The following is an 18,704-nucleotide window of genomic DNA, read 5'->3' as shown; positions in this document are numbered from 1 at the left end:
CCTTCTCTCCTGGCGTGTGTGTGTTCCTGGTGTGTGCCCCTTCAGCGTAGCTCAGGGTTCTGTGGGGGGAATCCCAGACCTGCACATCCACCTGTGACCAGACATCACGGCTTAGATGCCCAGGATGTCAGGCACACTCCCACACTGCTCATTGGGCCCCAAATCCCTCACTTCCTGGGATTTTGCATGACACTGACGGCCTCACTGTGCACCTACCACTCAAACCAGAGGATGGAGGTCACCATGACTTCCCTGTGAGTCACAAGGACGTGTGGCTCAGGAAGAAACAAGGAGACACCCTTGCCTCTCTTGCCTTCGTTCCCTCGTGCTCCTGGTTCCAGCCCCTCTCTAGAGGACTCTTTTCCCCCGCCAGTCCTGTCTACTCCTGCATCTCTGGATTGTCAGCCCCTGGGTCGTGATCTCCAGGCCTAGGCCTTCCTCTGGCCCTTCCTGCAGCCCCACCCTCCTGGTGCTGGACTGAGCAGCTGTGAGCTTACCCCACCTCTGTACCTTGTTCCCTCTGCCGGGGACCTTCCTGGTACTGGACTGAGCAGCTATGAGCTCACCCGGCCTGTGTACCTTGTTCTCTCTACCGGGGATCCATATGCTCCCTGCCCTGCCTCTGATTAACTCACCCTGGCTCACAGGCACAGGGCCTGCCCTCCCTTGTCCAGGGTCTAGGTAAAGCTAACCTTCCCCAGGCAGCAAGGGCAGCACTGCCACACATGCAGCGAAGCCCCACCAGGCCTGTACAGCATGCTCCCTGGGGACACCTTGTGCCTGCTCTGTGCTGGCTCATGCTGGGCCCTTGGGGGACATCGGTCAACAGACCAGACAACGGGCTGTTTCTGTGGAGTTTAGACACTAGAGGGGAAAGCAGATCATGAACATGGGAAGTAACCCAGCTCTGCGGTGTGTCCAGGGATGATGAATGGCCATGCCCAGGTGGATGGTGGGCACCAGAGCCTATAGTAGGTGGCATAGTTGGAACGCTGTGCAAAAGTGAAATCTTTGCCAAGGTTGAAGGCAGTGAGGGAATGAGCCAAGTGGGGCTGTAGGAGAATTCCCAGAAGGCCAAGTGGCAGCAAGAGCAAAGGCTGGGGGCGTCTGTGTGACCTGTGTTGGCACAAGGCCGCTTTCCTTCCTGTGGGCAGCCTGCTGGTCATCGTCCTGCCAACCCCCTTGCCAGATAGGGCAGGATAGAATTGGGTCGCCGACAGCCATGATGACTGTGGTGCTTGCTTCTCGGCCACAACAGGCATTCCAATGTCGTGATTCTGACCACTTCCAACATCACTGAGAAGATCGACGTGGCCTTCGTGGACAGGGCTGACATTAAGCAGTACATTGGGCCACCCTCTGCGGCAGCCATCTTCAAAATCTACCTCTCTTGTTTGGAAGAACTGATGAAGGTATGTTTATCTTTTTTTTCCTGTTGATACAAATGGATTTCTTATGTATTCTTAATTAATTAAGATGGCTTAAAATAAGCTTGTTCCAGTATGGAGGATTTCAACATACACATTAACTCCCTTCTTAAATTGAAAACTAGTTTTGTATGTGACAGGTTGAGCTGATAGTTGAAACTGGGGCCACCGACTCAATATTTTTGTTCTTTTGGCACAATACAGTCATCATTGTTCATTATTTGAGGTACCAATCAATGTAGGGGACATCAGTGACTGGCTGTGCTCACCTGGCTGGCTGCACAAATCCTGGTTCTCAGCTTACTCCGGGCTTTTCCAATGCCCTACCTCTTGCGGGCCTGGATCCTCACCTGAAAAAGGAAGTAAGGGCATAGTACAAACTGGCAGTTGTGGTCACGGGGTCCACTTGATGTCATGTTCTTGAGTCGCCTGTTGTGATGGTAGGCAGGAACGCCGTCGCCATGGGCACAGTGACGCGTGCAGGGAGTGTGTGTGAGTCAGGGACACCGTCACCATGGGCACAGTGATGTGAGCGGTGTGTGTGAGTCAGGAGCGCCATCACCATGGGCACAGTGACGCGTGCGGGGAGTGTGTGTGTCAGGGACACCGTCACCATGGGCACAGGGAAGCCGTTGCCATGGGCACAGTGACTCGTGCAGGGAGTGTGAGGGAAGTCGTCGCCATGGGCACGGTGGCACATGCAGTGTGTGTGAGTCGGACACCATCGCCCTGGGCACAGTGACGCGTGTGGTGTGTGTGTGAGTCAGGGACGCCGTCGCCCTGGGCACAGCAAGGCGTGCGGGGCGTGTGTGTGAGTCAGGGACGCCGTCGCCCTGGGCACAGCGGCGCGTGCGGGGCGTGTGTGTGAGGCAGGGACGCCGTCGCCCTGGGCACCGTGGTGCGTGTGGTGAGTGTGAGTCTGGAACACTTTCGCCATGGGCACAGTGACGCGTGTGGTGTGTGTGTGTCAGGCTAGCAGGGAACTGCCCCATGCTTGTGTTTCTGCTGCTTCTAGCCCCTGTGGGAACAGGCCTGTCCCAGACAAATCATCCTGCGAGAGCGTACCTGGACCCTTCGTTTAGGGGAGTTGGACAGTAACCAAGCAAACCAGTGAATGGGGATTTAAACAGTGATGAGTTTAATGCTGTTGTTTTCACCTGTGGGTACCACAGAGCAGGGTCCTTAACAAGGACGGCACTGCCTGCTTGGACTGGGAACTGGTCTCAGCGATGGACCCACTGGGCCTGCCCGGGTCAGCACTGTCCGGGCATGGTTTTCTCGGGGGTTGGGGAAAGGAGACGGAGCTCTGTGGAGCTTTGGCTGGAGAATGCCAGGGATCTGAAGACTGATTTTACAGCCGTTTTGCTGCCAAGGAGCCCCACGGGATAGCAGATCCTGCGAGGAAGTCATGTGTGTTGGAGGTCCTCACACACCTTCAGTGTGGGTTCCAGCCTCGCAATGTGACATTTATACACTCGTACACTTGTGCTGTGAATCTAGGGGATGTTTAAAGTTTTAGCTAAGAGGGATGGACTTTTTCTGGGACGGTGTAGGACGGGGTAGGGTTTTTTGTTGTTTTTTTGTTTGTTTGTTTTGAGACAGAGCCTCACTCTTGTCTAGAGCTGGAGTGTAGTGGTGCGATCTTGGCTCACTGCAACCTCCCCCTCCTGAGTTCAAGCAATTCTCCTGCCTCAGCTTCGTGAGTACCTGGGATTACAGGTGCAAGCCACCACACCCGGCTAATTTTTGTATTTTTAGTAGAGACAGAGTTTCACCATGTTGGCCTGGCTGGTCTCAAACTCCTGACCTCAAGTGATTCGCCCACCTCAGCCTCCCAAAGTGCTGAGGTTACAGGTGGGAGCCACCGCACCCAGTGATGGGGTACTTTCTTATTTTAGGCAGTTTATACGAAATTCAGACATGCAGATGTCAAGGTGGATCTTGATCTGGTCTCGAAAGCTGTGGGCATGGAAGTGGGGACCCTGCACTGTTGAGGCCAGCAGGGCCTGGAGGGGTGTCGAGGGGAGGCCCAAGCACTCCAAGCACAGACAGTGTGTCTTCATTTTGCTCACACCCCTCAACAAACCTCCAAAATGTTCAGACAATGCTGTTTTCTTCCTTCTTCTGGTTCCTGAGTCAGAATGGTTCATATTGGAATTCAGTCATAGTAAGTCAGTGTGCCCACCAGACTGTTGGCAAGGCTACTTGGAAAAGCATGACTTCCAGACAACTGATCTCTGAGGTGAACTTCTGGTGCCCAGCTCGTCGGTCAGTCAGACACTGTGTTGTGCTGCCAAACAAGCCTCACCTTTAAAACAGACAACCTAGGACCCTGCTTTGGAAGTCAGTGGAAGTCCTGGCTCTGAATCCCAGCTCTGCCCACTGTGGGCTCTGACGTCTCCGAAGGTGACAGAGTGGACTGAGTGCCTCCAGGTCCCTTCCCTTCCTGACACACAGGGAGGAAACGTTTTGGCCCGAAACACAGAGGAGGCTATGTTGCTACTGGTTTCTGAGGCATGTTCCGTTATTTGTATTTGTTTGAAAAAGCAGAATGTGTACGCTGAGGGGCATGAGAGAGCGAGCTTGTTCACTAGTGCAACTGTGCATCTTCAGTCATCACTGTCTGGATTTCTGTGAGACGTGACATGGTTGACACTTTACCTGCAGGTGCTGTCCCTCTTGCCTATGCTCAGGCCTCTGTGGACTCTGCTAACCGCCTGTGCCTCTGTCTCCCCAGTGTCAGATCATATACCCTCGCCAGCAGCTGCTGACCCTCCGAGAACTGGAGATGATCGGCTTCATTGAAAACAACGTGTCAAAATTGAGCCTTCTTTTGAATGAAATTTCAAGGTGCAAATTGACCTCATTTTTGTAATCAGGACAAATCCATTTGTGATATTAACTAGGGAGTCATTGTTTCCTTTGAGGAGACCAGGGAGGGCTCTGGGTGTGAACTCTCAACACAGGTGTGAACGTGCACATACGTGTGTGTGTGCACACGTGCGCATGTGAGTAGAAACACGCAGCACAGCCACCTCCTTCCAAAGGTGTAACCCGTGAGCCCGGAGGGCGCTGGCTCATGCGTTGGAAGCCTGCGACCCTACGGCTGATGGCACTTCCAAGGATTCGCAGAGTCCACAGAAAGGAAATGGCTTTGGGGGTCCGGAGAGGGTGGAAGAGAAGATGGGGAAAATGATATGGTGCGGTGAAGGATAGAGTTTGGTTCCAACAGGAGAGAAATCAGGAAGGCTGCGGGAGCAGTGTGTTCAGGTAACCTCCTAGTGGGTTGCAGTGCAAAGGCTGGGGAGGTGCCGGAGAGGCGGGGGGTCGAGTAGACAGAGCCTTGGGTTTCTGGCCAGAGTTTTAATTTTATTTTGAAGTTGGCAAGAGTGTGGAAGGCTTTAAACAAGGGAAAACATGAAGAATGCAGTATTTTTTAAGGATTTGGATTATCCGTTGAAGAGATTTAAATCAGTTAAGATGGGAATGAAGAACAGTTCAGAGACTTCTACAAAAATTGAAGATGTGAACCCACCCATTATTTGGGGAATCTGTGCTTGCTGACCATGTGCCCGCTGCGTCGTGCCCTACGCCTGGTGCTCCCAGGCAGGTGATGCATTCCCTGGGCGTGAGGACGCTGGCCTTGGGGCAGAGCACAAAGGTGTGCCTTGGGTGTGCTTCAGAGCAGCGAGGACACTGCCTCCCAGAGCAGGAGCTGAGGATGGGGAGAGACCGGCAAAGGGATGTTCGCAGGACAAGGCTGAGGAGGCCAGTGAGGGGCAGGAAGTGCCCTGTGAGCCCCAGGGTGTGCCTGGGGCGCTTTGGCTTGTGTTCCCAGGGATGCCTTAGCCAATGAGGAAAATTAGTCCTGAAACGTGTGATTGTGTAAATTGCTGTCTCTGAACTGGGTTTTCTTTATACAGGAAGAGCAAAGGCCTCAGCGGCCGGGTCCTGAGAAAACTCCCCTTTCTGGCTCATGCGCTGTATGTCCAGGTGAGTCTCCACTGCTGTCCTCCAGCACCCACCCTGTCCACAGGTCTCAGCCTTGCTGGAAATTCCACTTAGTAGCCCTGGGGTATCAGCCTTATTTTATCTCAGTTTCCAAACCACAGGGTCCTGGGGCAGGAGGAGGAGCTGACCTTGGCACCGAAACACTGGGGCTGTCGAGTCCTTTGGGAGGAGGCGGCTATGCCACGTGCCTCTGCTCACACGCATGCACACACGTATACGTCTGCCTCTGTGGTATGCTGAGCTCGTGGCCAGGGTCCTCGCTGGCCTCGCCAGAGGTTGTGCTCTTGCAGGCTGGGCTCAGTCCACACAGCAGGACCTGGAGCCACAGCTTCACCCACTGGGTGCTGGGCCTGTTGCAGATGCTTCGGCCCAGGGCACTCACCCCTCTCTTGCACTGTCCCCAGCAGCTGGTTGGGGTAAGGACTCAGTGTCTGGCAGAACAGATACACTTACATCTGAGAAGAGAAAACCCCCATCTTGGAATGGTTCCTTTCAAATCAGAAGTGACCCAGGCTCTGTCTGGTTAATAGCAGCCTCTGTGCTGGACACAGTGCTCAGCACAGAGGTGACAGTGGCCATGGACCATGAATGGGAGCCGTTTGATGCAGGGAGGTGACAGCTCTGGGCACCGGGACCATGGGAATTCTCTGGTTATAAGCCCGGGACATGGGGTGGGTCCTTTGGAAAGGACTCCAGGGTCTGCTCCCAACAGCTTCTCATCCTTCTCAGTGTGTGGGTGGCTGCCTTGGTGCCCCCTGCCCACCCCCGCGGCTGTTTCTGACCTGTAGGACATGGCGGGGGGGAGGGTCACGTACCCACCTTGTTCACCTTTTCTGAAGTAAAGAGCATGGCTCATCTGTGTCCTGGATGTGTGTGGTGCGCACTCACTGCTCAGCCCATCAGCTGCAACCCCCTTCTGAGCTGTCTGCACTGTGGGTGGCAGCAGGGGCTGTGGATGCCAGGTGGCCCACTAACGGTGAGTTGAGCCCCTCCAGCGATGACCGTGTACCTTCCAGGCCCCCACCGTCACCATAGAGGGGTTCCTCCAGGCCCTGTCTCTGGCAGTGGACAAGCAGTTTGAAGAACGAAAGAAGCTTGCGGCCTACGTCTGATCCTGGGCTTCCCCATCTGGTGCTTTTCCCATGGAGAACACAGCCAGTAAGTGAGGTGGCCCCACACGGCCGTCTCCCAGGGAATCCCTTCTGCAAACATTGCTTACACTGCAAGCTAGAAAGCCACCAAGGCCAGGCTTTGTTAAAAGAAGTGTGTTTTATTTATGTTGTTTTAAAATGCATACTGAGAGACAAACATCTTGTCATTTTCACTGTTTGTAAAAGATAATTCAGATGGTTTGTCTCCTTGTGAAGAACCATCGAAACGTGTTTGTTCCCAGCCCCCCTGCAGTGGATGGGATGCGTAATGCCAACAAGTTTTGTTTAACAGCAAAAAAGGAAGATTAATGCAGGTGTTATAGAGGCCAGAAGAGAAACTTTGTCATCCTAAAGAAGCATATAATCATAGCATTAAAAATGCACACATTACTCCAGGGGGAAGGTGGCAACTGTTTTCTGATATCAGCTCGTTTGATTTAATGCAAAAACGTTCTCAAGACTATTTAATGGATAAGAAAAGTCTATTTCTATATTATACCAACTGAGAAAAAAATGGTCGGTAAAGTATTCTTTCATAATAAATAATCAGACATGGTCCCATTTGCAGGAAAAGTGCAGACTCTGAGTGTTCCAGGCAAACGCATGCTGAATGTCTCTTGTAACCCAGTGTGGGCACCCCTGCATCGCTGGGATGTTTCTGCCCATGGTTTTGTTTGTGCAATAACGTTATCACATCTCTAACGAGGATTCACATTAACAGAATATAAAATAAATGGGTCAGTTACTGGTCTCTCAGAATATTATGTTTTGCTTTTATCTCACAGTAAAATAAATGTCATTAATGCTTTGCACGTGAAATTCACTTTCTAAAGAACATGTTACATTTTGTTTTAGAACTTTTTTTTTTTTTTTTGAGACGGAGTCTCGCTCTGTTGCCCGGGCTGGAGTGCAGTGGCCGGATCTCAGCTCACTGCAAGCTCCGCCTCCCAGGTTTATGCCATTCTCCTGCCTCAGCCTCCCGAGTAGCTGGGACTACAGGCGCCCGCCACCGTGCCCGGCTAGTTTTTTGTATTTTTTAGTAGAGACGGGGTTTCACCGTGTTAGCCAGGATGGTCTCGATCTCCTGACCTCGTGATCCGCCCGTCTCGGCCTCCCAAAGTGCTGGGATTACAGGCTTGAGCCACCATGCCCGGCCTGTTTTAGAACTTTTTAAGTATTAACATATTTTTTAGAATTTTCTTGTTTTGATTCTAAGTATCTCTTCCAAGTGCTTTTAATTTTACTAAAGATTACTCACATGATTACTTAACTTTAAGCCTGATTTATGCTGTGAGGACCTTATGGTGTAACTGCATCTCCAAAAGAAGCTGGGAAGGTGCCAGCGACCCAGGTGCAGATTCAGGAGGAGGATCATCAAGGCCGAGGCATAGGCAGGTTCTGGTCACTGCGCCGTCTGCTAGGCCTTACCTCCAGATTCAGAACCTGGAGCCACTCCTGCCATGGAAAGCAGAGCCTGGCTCTGGGGGTGGCAGGTTGAGAAGTGGGCCCAGTCCTTGCACGTCGGTGCTGTTAAAGGATCTTTTCACCAGTGGGTACAACCCTAACAGCTCCCCACCTCCACTCTCCAGGAGTCAGATTGGGGTCCACAGTGGCATGCGGCCTTCGTACGCAGAAGTTCTTCGAGAAATTTAAAACACTTGGGGTGGGGTATAGTGAATAAGCCAAAAGACTCATCTGAGAGTAAAGGCAGTGTATTAGGGTTCTCTAGAGGGACAGAACTAATGCAATAGATAGATACATATATAAAGGGGAGTTTATTAACTCACGTGATCACAAGGTCCCACATTAGGCCATCTGCAAGCTTGAGGAGCAAGGAGAGCCACTCTGAGTCCCAAAACTGAAGAACTTGGAGTCCGGTGTTCAAGGGCAGGAAGCATCCAGCACAGGAGAAAGTTGTAGGCTGGGAGGTTAGGCCCATCTCGCCTGTTCACATTTTTCTGCCTGTTCTAGCAGCACTGGCAACTGATTACATTGTGCCCACCCAGACTGAGGGTGGGCCTGCCTTTCCCAGCCCACTGACTCAAATGTTAATCTCCTTTGACAACACCTGCACAGATGCACCCAGGATCAATACTTTGTATCCTTCAATCCGATTGACATTTAGTATTAACCATCACAGGCAGACACATGTCTAGAAGACAAAAGGTGCAGTATTCTTGCTGCAGAAGAAAAGAAAAAATTGCCAAACCTTAACTGCCGAGGACATAGCTTGGAAGGCATAACAGAAGGTTCCCTGCAGTTGTGGAGGGTGAGTGTGGGTGAGGTGCTGTGGACCCCAGCTCCAGTATCACTGGGCAGGTCTTGACAGGACACCGAGGTCATGGAGGTCAGCCTTGTGGAGCCCACTCTGTGCTCAGATGAGATCTGCTGGGTCCAAACAGCTCAGGCCATCTGAGTTTGTGCTGTTTGATTTGCTTGTTATATAAAATCAATCAATCAAAAGATAGATAAGTGATAAACGTGCCATTTCATTGACACCACTTCTGGAACCGCACTTGAATTCTGGAGGCCGCTGGCTCATGCGTCTCAGGCAGGCCCCCTAGATGTGGTGGGACTCAGCAGTGGCAGGGACTTCTCATGTAGTCGCCGCAGGCGTCAAGTTCCTGAAAATAAGATAACCTGTGGTAGGGAAACCAGGCTGTGTCCTTGAAGTCCCTTCAGGCTGTTAACCAGAGTAGGAATTCAGGGAATCTCACATGTCAACAGTAGGATGATTGTTGTGTTTAACTGCATGACCTCTGCAAAATGGGGATAAGAGATCAACTGATAACAAAGTACTTGCCCGAGTTCAGAGACCTACCACAGCACAACATTACTAAGAAATAGAGGTTGAAAATGGCAATTTCAGTATAGAAATAAAACTTTTAAACATATTCTAGTAGTTTTTTGATAGCATTCTTAACGATTTTTTATGCACTTAATTGTGCCAGCTGTGCATAAAGACAATTTGCTTATTTTTTTAATCTGTATGCTTTTTTTTTTTTTTTTTCCATTTTCTTGCCTTGCTGCATAGGCCATGACAAGTATGAGGTTGAATAAAAATGCCATAGTGGATGTCTTGGCCTCTTTCCTTCTGTCTGTAAGCTCTGGAGCGATGTGCCACTTTCATTCAAGTACCAGCTTTAGGTTTCAGAGATTTTATCTATTGTTTGTTTTCTATTTCATTAATTTGGCCTTTAACTTTATTTTCTTCCTTCTACGTATGTTAGATTTGTCCTTTTCCCAGCTTCTTAAAGTGGAAGCTGAGCTCCTTGGTTGAGAGCTTTGTTTCTCAGCATTGAAAACATTCTGTTCGTACATTGCACAGCTGCTTCCCACAGATAGATGGAAATGTGTGACTTTTCATTCATCCTGTTCAAAATATTTTCCAATTTCCCATGTAATTTCTTCTTGGACCCATGGGTTATTTAGAAGAGAACTGTTTCGTTTCCAAATACTTAGGGATTTTCCAGATAGCTGTCTGTTACTGATTTTCTTTAAATTGGTTGTGGTCAGATAACGTGTTGTATTATTCTCAATCTTTTAAATGTATTGAGAGTTACTTGGTGGCTCAGCACGTGGCGTGCTCTGGAAAGAATGCACCTCCTGCAGTCGGGCACAGTGGTTCCCACATGCCAGTCGGGTCTCATGACGTGTCACTGATTTTCTTCCCCCTACTCTGTCAACTGGTGGGAGAGAAGTGTTGGAACCTCCACTGTGAGCATGGACTTGACTGTCTTCTTTCAGCACCATCTGCTCCTACACTGTATTTTGGAGCAGTTGGGGCGTAAACATGTGGGACTCTTGTCTTCATTGTAAATTGGTGCTTTATCAAGGGATTTCCTCTTTTATCCCTTGTTCTGATGTGTACTTCCATACTAGGTTAGCCATGCTGGCTTTGATTAGCATTTACGTGGTATCTCATTTTCCCTCCTTTGACTTTTAACCTATCTGTGCTTTTATATTTTAAGTGAGTTTGTGGTAGTTAGCATATAGTTGGGTCTCATATTTTTATCCAGTCTGACAGACTGCCTTTTATTTAGATATTCACCATTTTTGCTATTCATTGTTCTTTGTTACCTTTTTCCTCTTTTCCTGCCTTCTGTATTAATTGAATATTTTAAAGTATTCTATTTTATCTCTACTATGGATTTACTTCCTATATATCTTGTTGTATTATTTCAGTTGCTCTAAGACTATACTGTCTGATGTGGTAGCCACTAACCACAGGTAGCTGCATAAATTAATTAAAATTAAAGTTCAGTTTCTCTGTTATGCTAGCCACATTTGAAATGCTCACATGTGGCTAACAACTACCAGTTGATATTGTCACACAGGTCATTGAAATGTTCATTTATTTTTAGTCTTTTTTCTCTTTGCTTCCAGTGTGAATACTTTCTATTCCTGTCTTCAAGTTTACAATCTTTTTTCTCACTACAATGTCTAATCTGCTGTCCTGTCAGTGAGATTTTCATTTTGTGTAGTTTACTTTTCATTTCTAGAACTTGTTTGTTTTTTTGTTATATCTCCCTTTTTACTTACATTCGTGTTTTCTTTTATATCCTTGAGCATAAAACAAGCATTTCTCTAAACTCTGTAATGTCCTTGTATTCTAATCTTATCATCTTTATCATTTCTGGATTATTTCTACTGACTGATTTTTCTTTCCTTCAGTTTATATATCACAATTTGCTACTTCACATATCTAGTAATTTTTTACTGGATGGCAGACATTGTAAACCTTATATTGTTGAGGGCTAGTTTTGTCTTCCTTTAAAGAGTGTTCAGCTTAGTTCTAGCAGGTAGTTTGGTTACTTGTGGGTCCATGTATGCCCTTAAGTCTTGTTTACAAGCCTTGTTGGGACGTCTCAAGTAACTTCTCCTCTGGAGCTGGTTTAGCCCACTTTCAAGACGTGGCTCCTCTGGGTATCCACTCTTGATCCTTGTATCCTCTTGTTCTTGGTATATGCCAAGCCCTCCTGACTCTGGCTGCAGGACCTGGAGTGCTTCCTGCCCTGTGTAAGCTCAGTGGATCACTTTGCTTACCACTTCTTGGTACAGTTGTCCTCCGTATCTGTGGGTTCTGTGTCTGTGGAATCAACCAACCACCGATCGAGAACATTTGAGGAAAAAGCAATTAAAAATGCAATGCAACAAGAAAAAACAATACAAATTTTAAAATAGCATAACAATTATTTACATGGTATTTACATTGTGTTAGGTATTAGAAGTAATCTAGAGATGGTATAAGGCAGCAGTCCCCAGCCTTTTTGGCACCAGGGAACCCAGTTTTGTGGAAGACATTTTTCCACCAACCTAGGGGTTAGGGATGGTGGGATGGTTTCAGGATGAAACGGTTCCACCTCAGATCATCAGGCATTAGATTTTCATAAGGAGCACCCAACCTTGGTCCCTTGGCATGCGCAGTTCACCACGAGGTTCATGATCCTGTGAAAATCTGCTGCTGACCTGACAGGAGGTGGAGCTCAGGCAGTAATGCTCACCTGCCATCGCCTGCCACTCACCTCCCCAGTGTGTGGCCCAGGGGTTGGGGACCCCTGGTATAAGGTACATGGGGGGATGTGTGTAGGTTATAAGCAAATACTATACCATTTTATAGCAGGGATTTAAGCATCTATGGACTTTTGGTATCTGAAATCCCCTGTGATACCGAGGACCAGTTGTAACTATCCTTTTCCCAGGAGCTGTTTTCTGCCTGGCCTTGAGGAGTTTAATCCCACTCATTCACAGGTCAGGATGCAGCCCAGTCTTCCAGAAGGCCTTCTATGCCGCTGCCTGGAGCTCACTCTCTGGTTTCCGGCTCTCTGGTACTGTGCCCCCAAGTTCCAGCAGCCCTGTCCTTGCTGAACTCTGACCTCTGTGCCTCCTCTCCAGAGAGGCTTCTGGGCAATGCTTGCCCCTCTGCATCAGACTCCACAAATCACATCCAGGTGATGTGATGGTAGGGCCCCCACATCACAGCCCTGTTGCTGCTGCCAATGTCTACAACAGCTTTTCCATGTGTCTCTCCTGGGTTTCTGGTTCTTTATGGCAGGGAGGTAAGTCTGGACTCTGAACTTTCGTGGCGGGTAGTAGGAGCCCTCGTCCATGTTTTATTTGGTGAGATGATGACATTTCCAGGTGCAATTCCCTCCACACTGCCTTCAATGCTGCCTTCGTCCTCAAGCCAGCCTCGCTCATGGTCATGCATGATAGTCAGCAGCCCCAGGGCTCCATGCTTCCTTGCTCGTATCTTGGGGTAGAGGAGGGAATGGCAACAGCCCCTCAAGCTAGACAGGCCATCTCTGAGTCCAGAATGCACACCTCAGGTCCCTGGACCAGCTGCTGTGGCCCGGGACAGCACCTTCCTGATTGGCTGGACCCAGCGTCAGCGAGCTACAGCCCTTAGCCTGAGTCTGGCCTGTTCCAGGTGTGGGGACACACAGCAGCAGCCCACGGTGTCTGGGTGACTCCAGGGTGGAGCTGGTTCCATGAGCAAAGTTTTCTGGACATAGCCACACTTGGTTTGAACAACAGCAGCAGCGTCAAGGGACTGACAGAAGTCACAGCTCACAAAGCCTAAACTGTCTGCAGTCTGGCTCTTTAAAGAAACATTTGCCAAAACCCAGGCTTGACCAATTCCCGGAAGTGGATGGGCTACCAGACAGGATGGGATGTCATGAACACTGAGAGAAACCCATCATGCACTGCTCATGCTGCTGTCTCAGGTTCCAGGTACCTTCTGTTGGTACCACTTTTGTCAGTATCAGCTTTTTGCCTGGGTGGGTGGCCTGGCCGTGAGCCAGGTTGGGTCAGGGCAGTGAGGCCTCTGGTGGCTCCTCAGACCCTGGACAGCCCAGGGGTCCCTTGTCCCAGTTCCTATAACTGAGATTCCCATAACCCCTCTCAGGCCAGGACACAAGAGGGCCTCTGAAGACACGGTTTCCTCTTCCAACGCCACCTCTGCCCAGCTCGCCTGCTCTTGGTGGGATTTCACCATGGGATCAGGGGTCCTCTGCTCCTTGGTTGATGTCCCAAACCTCACTGGTGGGGCCCCATGCACTTTCGGGATGGTTGACGCTCAGAGACTTTGTGTCCACGTGCTGGCAGAGGGGGACTCAAAACCAACACTTCAGGACCAGGGCGAGGGTTTCTGTGTGATGCTCCAGAGGCCCTAGGACATCTCCCCTGGCTCAGTCAGCTCAGCTCCTGGGCCTGTTCCTGTGCCGTCCTCACTGCGGAGGGTCAGAAGACTGGGCGGGTCTAGGGCATGGGGAGTTGGCAGGCGGGGGCGGGGTGCGGTGCTGGTTCCAACAGACCTGAGGCCCCGAGGGTGATGCTTCTGCCGGGCAGCGGGGTTACTTTTGCCACAGAGAGAAGTGTGCAGGTGGCCCTCATAGTTGGTAAGTACCTGTGACCACAGAGACAGGTACCTGGTAAACAGTGCTCACAGTCACGGAAGGCCATGGGCAACCGCTGGGCACCCGTTCCTCAGCGTGGCCTCAGAAGAGCTGCCATCCAGAGCCACGCCTGTGCCCTGTTCCAGCCCCTCCGCCTCCCACTACAGTCAAGGCCCCATCTGCACCATTTGCCATGGCGTGCACAGGGTGATTCACACCTTTCCCACTGTGCCCTGTGGTCACTGGTCAGGGTCGAGGTCATGTCCTCAGACCTCAGGGACACAGCTGCTGAGGCCATGGCCCTTAAGGAAGGCCCCGCCAGAGTGGCCTGGGGATGTCCAGGCAGTTCCGGAAGGAGTCCAGAGCAGCTGCCCTTGAGAGGGAGGTGGGTGTGCCCTGAGGAGGGGCAGGAGAAGGGGGTGCTGGGGGCAGCCCTCAGGTCCCCATGCATGGGCCCGAGGACCAGAACCAACTTGCACCCAGGCCCTCCCAGCCAATGCCCAGCCCCTGGCATTGCTGCCTGTGAGTGAGGACAGTGACGCCAGCCAGAGAACAAATGGGATGCACAGGGGGTCTCTGTGCCCCCCAAGGGAATGAAAGAGGGGTCTGAGGGCTCTCACAGGAGATGGGGGGGTGCCCCATGCTGCCCAGGTCCTTGAACCCAGGTGGAAGGAGGAGGCTGGGGACTGAGGGGAGGAAGGAAGAGACAGGCCTGCGGACAGACAGGCGGACCCGGACAGGCCCAGCTAGGAAGCGCGTTGTGGCGTTTCTGCTGCAGGACCCCTTTCCCTTGCCCGCTAGAGGGCGGCGCCGCCCCAGATACGCATAGCCGGCGCCTCAGCCAGGGCCCCAGCACCAGCAGCCCTGGGCCCTGCCCTGACCCTGTGCTGACTCTGGTGGCCTCAGCTCCGAGTCTGAGTGTCATCTGAATTATGATTTATGACTAAAACCTTCTCTTTCATGTGAGTTATCTGTGACTGGAAGCTTTCTGTCTCTCTCCCCTGAGTTATCATTTATGACTAAAACCTTTCTCCTACTGCCTCTGGGTCATTTTTTACTAAAACCTTTCTTTATCACCTGAGGTATCACTTGTGACCGAAAACCTTTGTCTGTCACCTGAGTTACTTAATTTTGATTGAAACTTTTAAAATCATATCTATAAGAATCATAAATTATCATTTATGACTTGCAACTTTGTCAACTTAGTTATCATTTATGAGTGAAATATTTTTATCTTTATCACCTGAGCTATCATTTATGGCTGGAAAACTTTCTTCTCTCTTGCCTGAGTTACCTGTAATGGGAGACTTGTCTCTATTACTGGACTTATTTACAACTACAGCGTCTGTCTCTAGCACTTGAGTTATCATTTATTTATGACTGGCCACCCTGCATCTCTCTCACCTGGTATCATTTATGTCTAAAACCTTTCATTCTCTATCAACTGAATTATTACTGGAAAATGTCTTTCCCCATCATCTAGTTGTCATTCATGATTCAGACCTTTTTCAGTCACCTCAGTTCTTTACAGCTGGACACTTTTCTTTCTCCATCACCTGAATTATGATTTATGACTACAACCTTTCTTTTTATTACCTGAATTATCACATATGACTGGAAAAATGTATGAATGGAAACCTTTTCCCTACCACCAAATTTCTGTCTAAGCCTTTTGGGTTTTGGGTGGCAGAGGGGGTTGGTTTTTTTGTGTGTTTTTTGTTTATTTGTTTTGTTTTTGATATGGTGGTGTTCTATCACCCAGGCTGGAGTGAATGATGCCATCACAGCTTGGCCTTCACCTCCTGGGCTCAAGCAGTCCTCCAGCCTCAGCCTCCCGTGTAGATTGGACCATGCGCCTGCAGCACCACACTGGCTATCCTTTTATTTTTAGTAGAGACAGGATCTTGCTATATTGCCCAGGCTGGTCTTGAATTCCTGGCCTCAAGCGATCCTCCTGCCTCAGCCTCCCAAAATGCTGGGATTATAGATGTGAGTTACTGTGCCCAGCCGTACAAAACCACTTTTTCTTTATCACCTGAACTACCATTTATGACTGGCACCTTCTTTCTGTTACCTGAATTATCATTCATGACAGGAAAACTTCCTTCTCTCTCACCTGAGTTGCTTATGATGGAAGTCTTCTCTCTGTATTACATGAATTATTTTTGAGTGAAACATTCTATCATCTGAGCTAACATTTATGACTGAAACTTTGTATCTCTATCACCTAGATATCCTTTATGAATAAAAGCCTTTCCTTCTCTGTCATTTATGACTATAATCTTTTTTCTGTATTACCTGAGTTACCATTATTGCCCAAACCTTCTTTCCCTAGCACCTGAGTTACCACTGAGGCTGGAAACCTTCCTCATCACCTGAATTGTCATGTGTGAGTGACGCTTTCTTTTCTGTCACCTGGGTTACAATTTATGACCAGAAATATTTCTTTCTCTCACCTGAGTTATCAATTATGACTGGTAGCTGTGTTCTTTCTAGCAGCTGAGTTCTATTTATGACTAAAAACCTTTCTTTCTCTAACCATCTGATTTAACCCTTATGACTAGAACATTTCTTTATCATCTAATTATCATTCATGACCTCAAGACTTCTTTCACCCAACCAAGTTATTTCTTATTGAAAAACTTTTCCTTCTTCACCTGAGTTGACTGATGACAAAAATCTTTCCTTCTCTGTCCATTGCCTGAGTTATAACCTGTGACTGGAAAACTTCACCCAGTTTTCATTCATGACTGAAAACCTTCTTTCTTGACTATCAAAATGATCATTTATAACTTGAAAACTTTGTTTTTCTATCCCTTGAATCATAATTTATAACCAAAACCTTTCCTTTTCTACCACCTGAGTTATCACTTATGATATAACTTTATGAATCACCTGAGCAATAATTTATGACTAAAACCCTTATTTCTGTAGCAGATGTATTATTTATGACTAGAAATCTTTCTTCTCTATTACCTGAGTTGTTATTTGTGACCTTGCTCTATCATTTCAGTTACCATTTGTTACCTAGAACCTTTCTATTTCTCTCATTTTCTGTCAGAATCCTTTCTTTCTCTATTATTTATGACTAAAACTTTTCTCTATTACATAAGGAGTTATCCTTATGGCCAGAAGCCTTCTTTCTCTGTTATATGAATTGTCACTTATTACTAAAACCTTTATTTCTCTTTTAGCTGTGTTATCCTTTATGACAGGAAACCTTTCTTGATGTATCACCTGAGTCATACATGAATAAGGCTTTTTTCTCCATTATCTGAGTAATTTATGACTAAGCCTCTTTTTCTATCAGGTTATCATGTATTAATGACTGAATACTTTATTATGTGATCAGTCTTTCTCTTCATTTGTGTGATGGTTGGAAACCCTTTTTCTCTATCACTTTAGTTTGATCTTTTGTTCTCTGTCATTGAGTTGTCATTTGGGACTGGGGCCATCTTCCCCATCCCCTGAGTTCTGCTTTATGACGGCACCTCTCTTTCTGCAAACCGTGTTGTAGTTTAGGGTTGGACACCTTTCTGTATCTACTGAGTTGCCATTTATGATGAGAAATCACCACTCATCTATTGCACGTGCTGTAATTCATGACTAAAACCTTTATTTCACTTGCTCTTCGTTTTGGAAGCCTTCTTTCTCTATCACCCTATTATTATTACTGGAAATTTCTGTCTGTGTCACCTGAGTCATGGTTTTCTCTCTGGCGTTATTATTTCTACTGGAAACCTCCTTTCTCTGCCCGGTCGGAGCTGTTTTCCTGGCGGCAGCCGCCTCCTCCCGCCCTGCAGGGGCCGCCATGCCCGCTCCCCGCCTGCCCTTCCTGGCCCTCTCGCCTCCCACTTCCCTGTCACCCGAGCTTTATTTATGACTGAAACTTTGCAGCGTCTGTCATCTTGGTGTCCTCTATGAAAACCTTCCCAGAGCTCTTCACACTCCACACATGGTTTTTTTATTTAGTGTTTTTTTTTTCCTACCTCGACAGCGTTTTCCTGGGGAAAGAAGGCACCGAGTGGTTCCAGGAACATGGCGCTGTGTTCCCGCATCCTCGACTTCCCTGTTGTACAGATTTATTTTTTCCTCACTTTGTGGGGTTTTTTTTTGCCATCAGCTGGAGAAACACGCTCCGAATATTTCCCGGGGAACACGGACTTGCAGGCCGCGCGAGGCACCAGGCGGGAACGGGCGGAAAGGGAGGAACGGCTGGATGGCGCCTGCGCCTGGCGACCCGTGTGCCCGAGGCCGGAGGGACCCGCCCGAGCCTGTGGGCTGCGTCAGGGCCGCCCTGAGGGCGGCTTCGTGGGGACTCGGGCCCTGCCCCAGGCCGGGCAGCGTGTGACCGCCCCCAAGTGCGGGAGGCTGCGTCTACACCCGCGCCAAGGACCCTGGAAGCCAGGTAACTGGCCCCACCCCGCGCACCAAGTCCACGAAGCCCGCGCCCCCAGCCTCGCCGGCGTCCAGACCTGTCCTGAAGCCCTGTTCTCCACGGCTCTGGGTGGGCGTGGGCGGCACTGGGGCGACCCCAAATCCAGGCCACAACCCCAAATCCAGGCCAGGACCCCAAATCCAAGACACAATCCTAGCCCAGCGACCTGGGGCTTCCCTTGGGCCAGTGACTGACTCTGCACCGGCAATGCTGTTCCAGACCCTCCTGGCCTCCCTCTCCCCCCAGGCCTCTCCCCCCTCCCCACCTCTCCCCCCTC

General features: G+C 49.3%; 1 protein-coding gene across 13 annotated transcripts in view; it reads left to right on the top strand.

Annotated features, from left to right (window-relative positions):
- The window catches only part of TRIP13 (thyroid hormone receptor interactor 13), a 62,006-nt gene that overhangs the window by 14,270 nt on the left and 29,032 nt on the right, over positions 1-18,704 (top strand). For 10 of the 13 annotated variants that reach the window (XR_001880997.1, XR_001880992.1, XR_001880994.1 and 7 more), the window contains exons 10-14: positions 1,259-1,412; positions 4,165-4,277; positions 5,351-5,420; positions 6,455-6,596; positions 18,113-18,397. Coding sequence is in view for 3 of the 13 variants with exons in the window: in XM_017849571.1 (XP_017705060.1) it covers positions 1,259-1,412; positions 4,165-4,277; positions 5,351-5,420; positions 6,455-6,550 (433 nt within the window). In the remaining 10 variants the exon portion in view is untranslated. Of the gene's footprint in view, positions 1-1,258; positions 1,413-4,164; positions 4,278-5,350; positions 5,421-6,454; positions 7,446-18,112; positions 18,629-18,704 lie in introns of those variants that run through there. The other 3 variants (XM_017849571.1, XM_017849570.1, XM_017849569.1) reach the window with 3 other exon arrangements.

This window comes from Rhinopithecus bieti, unplaced genomic scaffold, assembly GCF_001698545.2.
Source record: "Rhinopithecus bieti isolate Rb0 unplaced genomic scaffold, ASM169854v2 scaffold_33330, whole genome shotgun sequence".
In the NCBI taxonomy this organism is placed as follows: domain Eukaryota; kingdom Metazoa; phylum Chordata; class Mammalia; order Primates; family Cercopithecidae; genus Rhinopithecus; species Rhinopithecus bieti.
The sequence above is the reverse complement of the archived record's forward strand: the minus strand, read 5'-3'. Positions and strand labels throughout refer to the sequence as shown.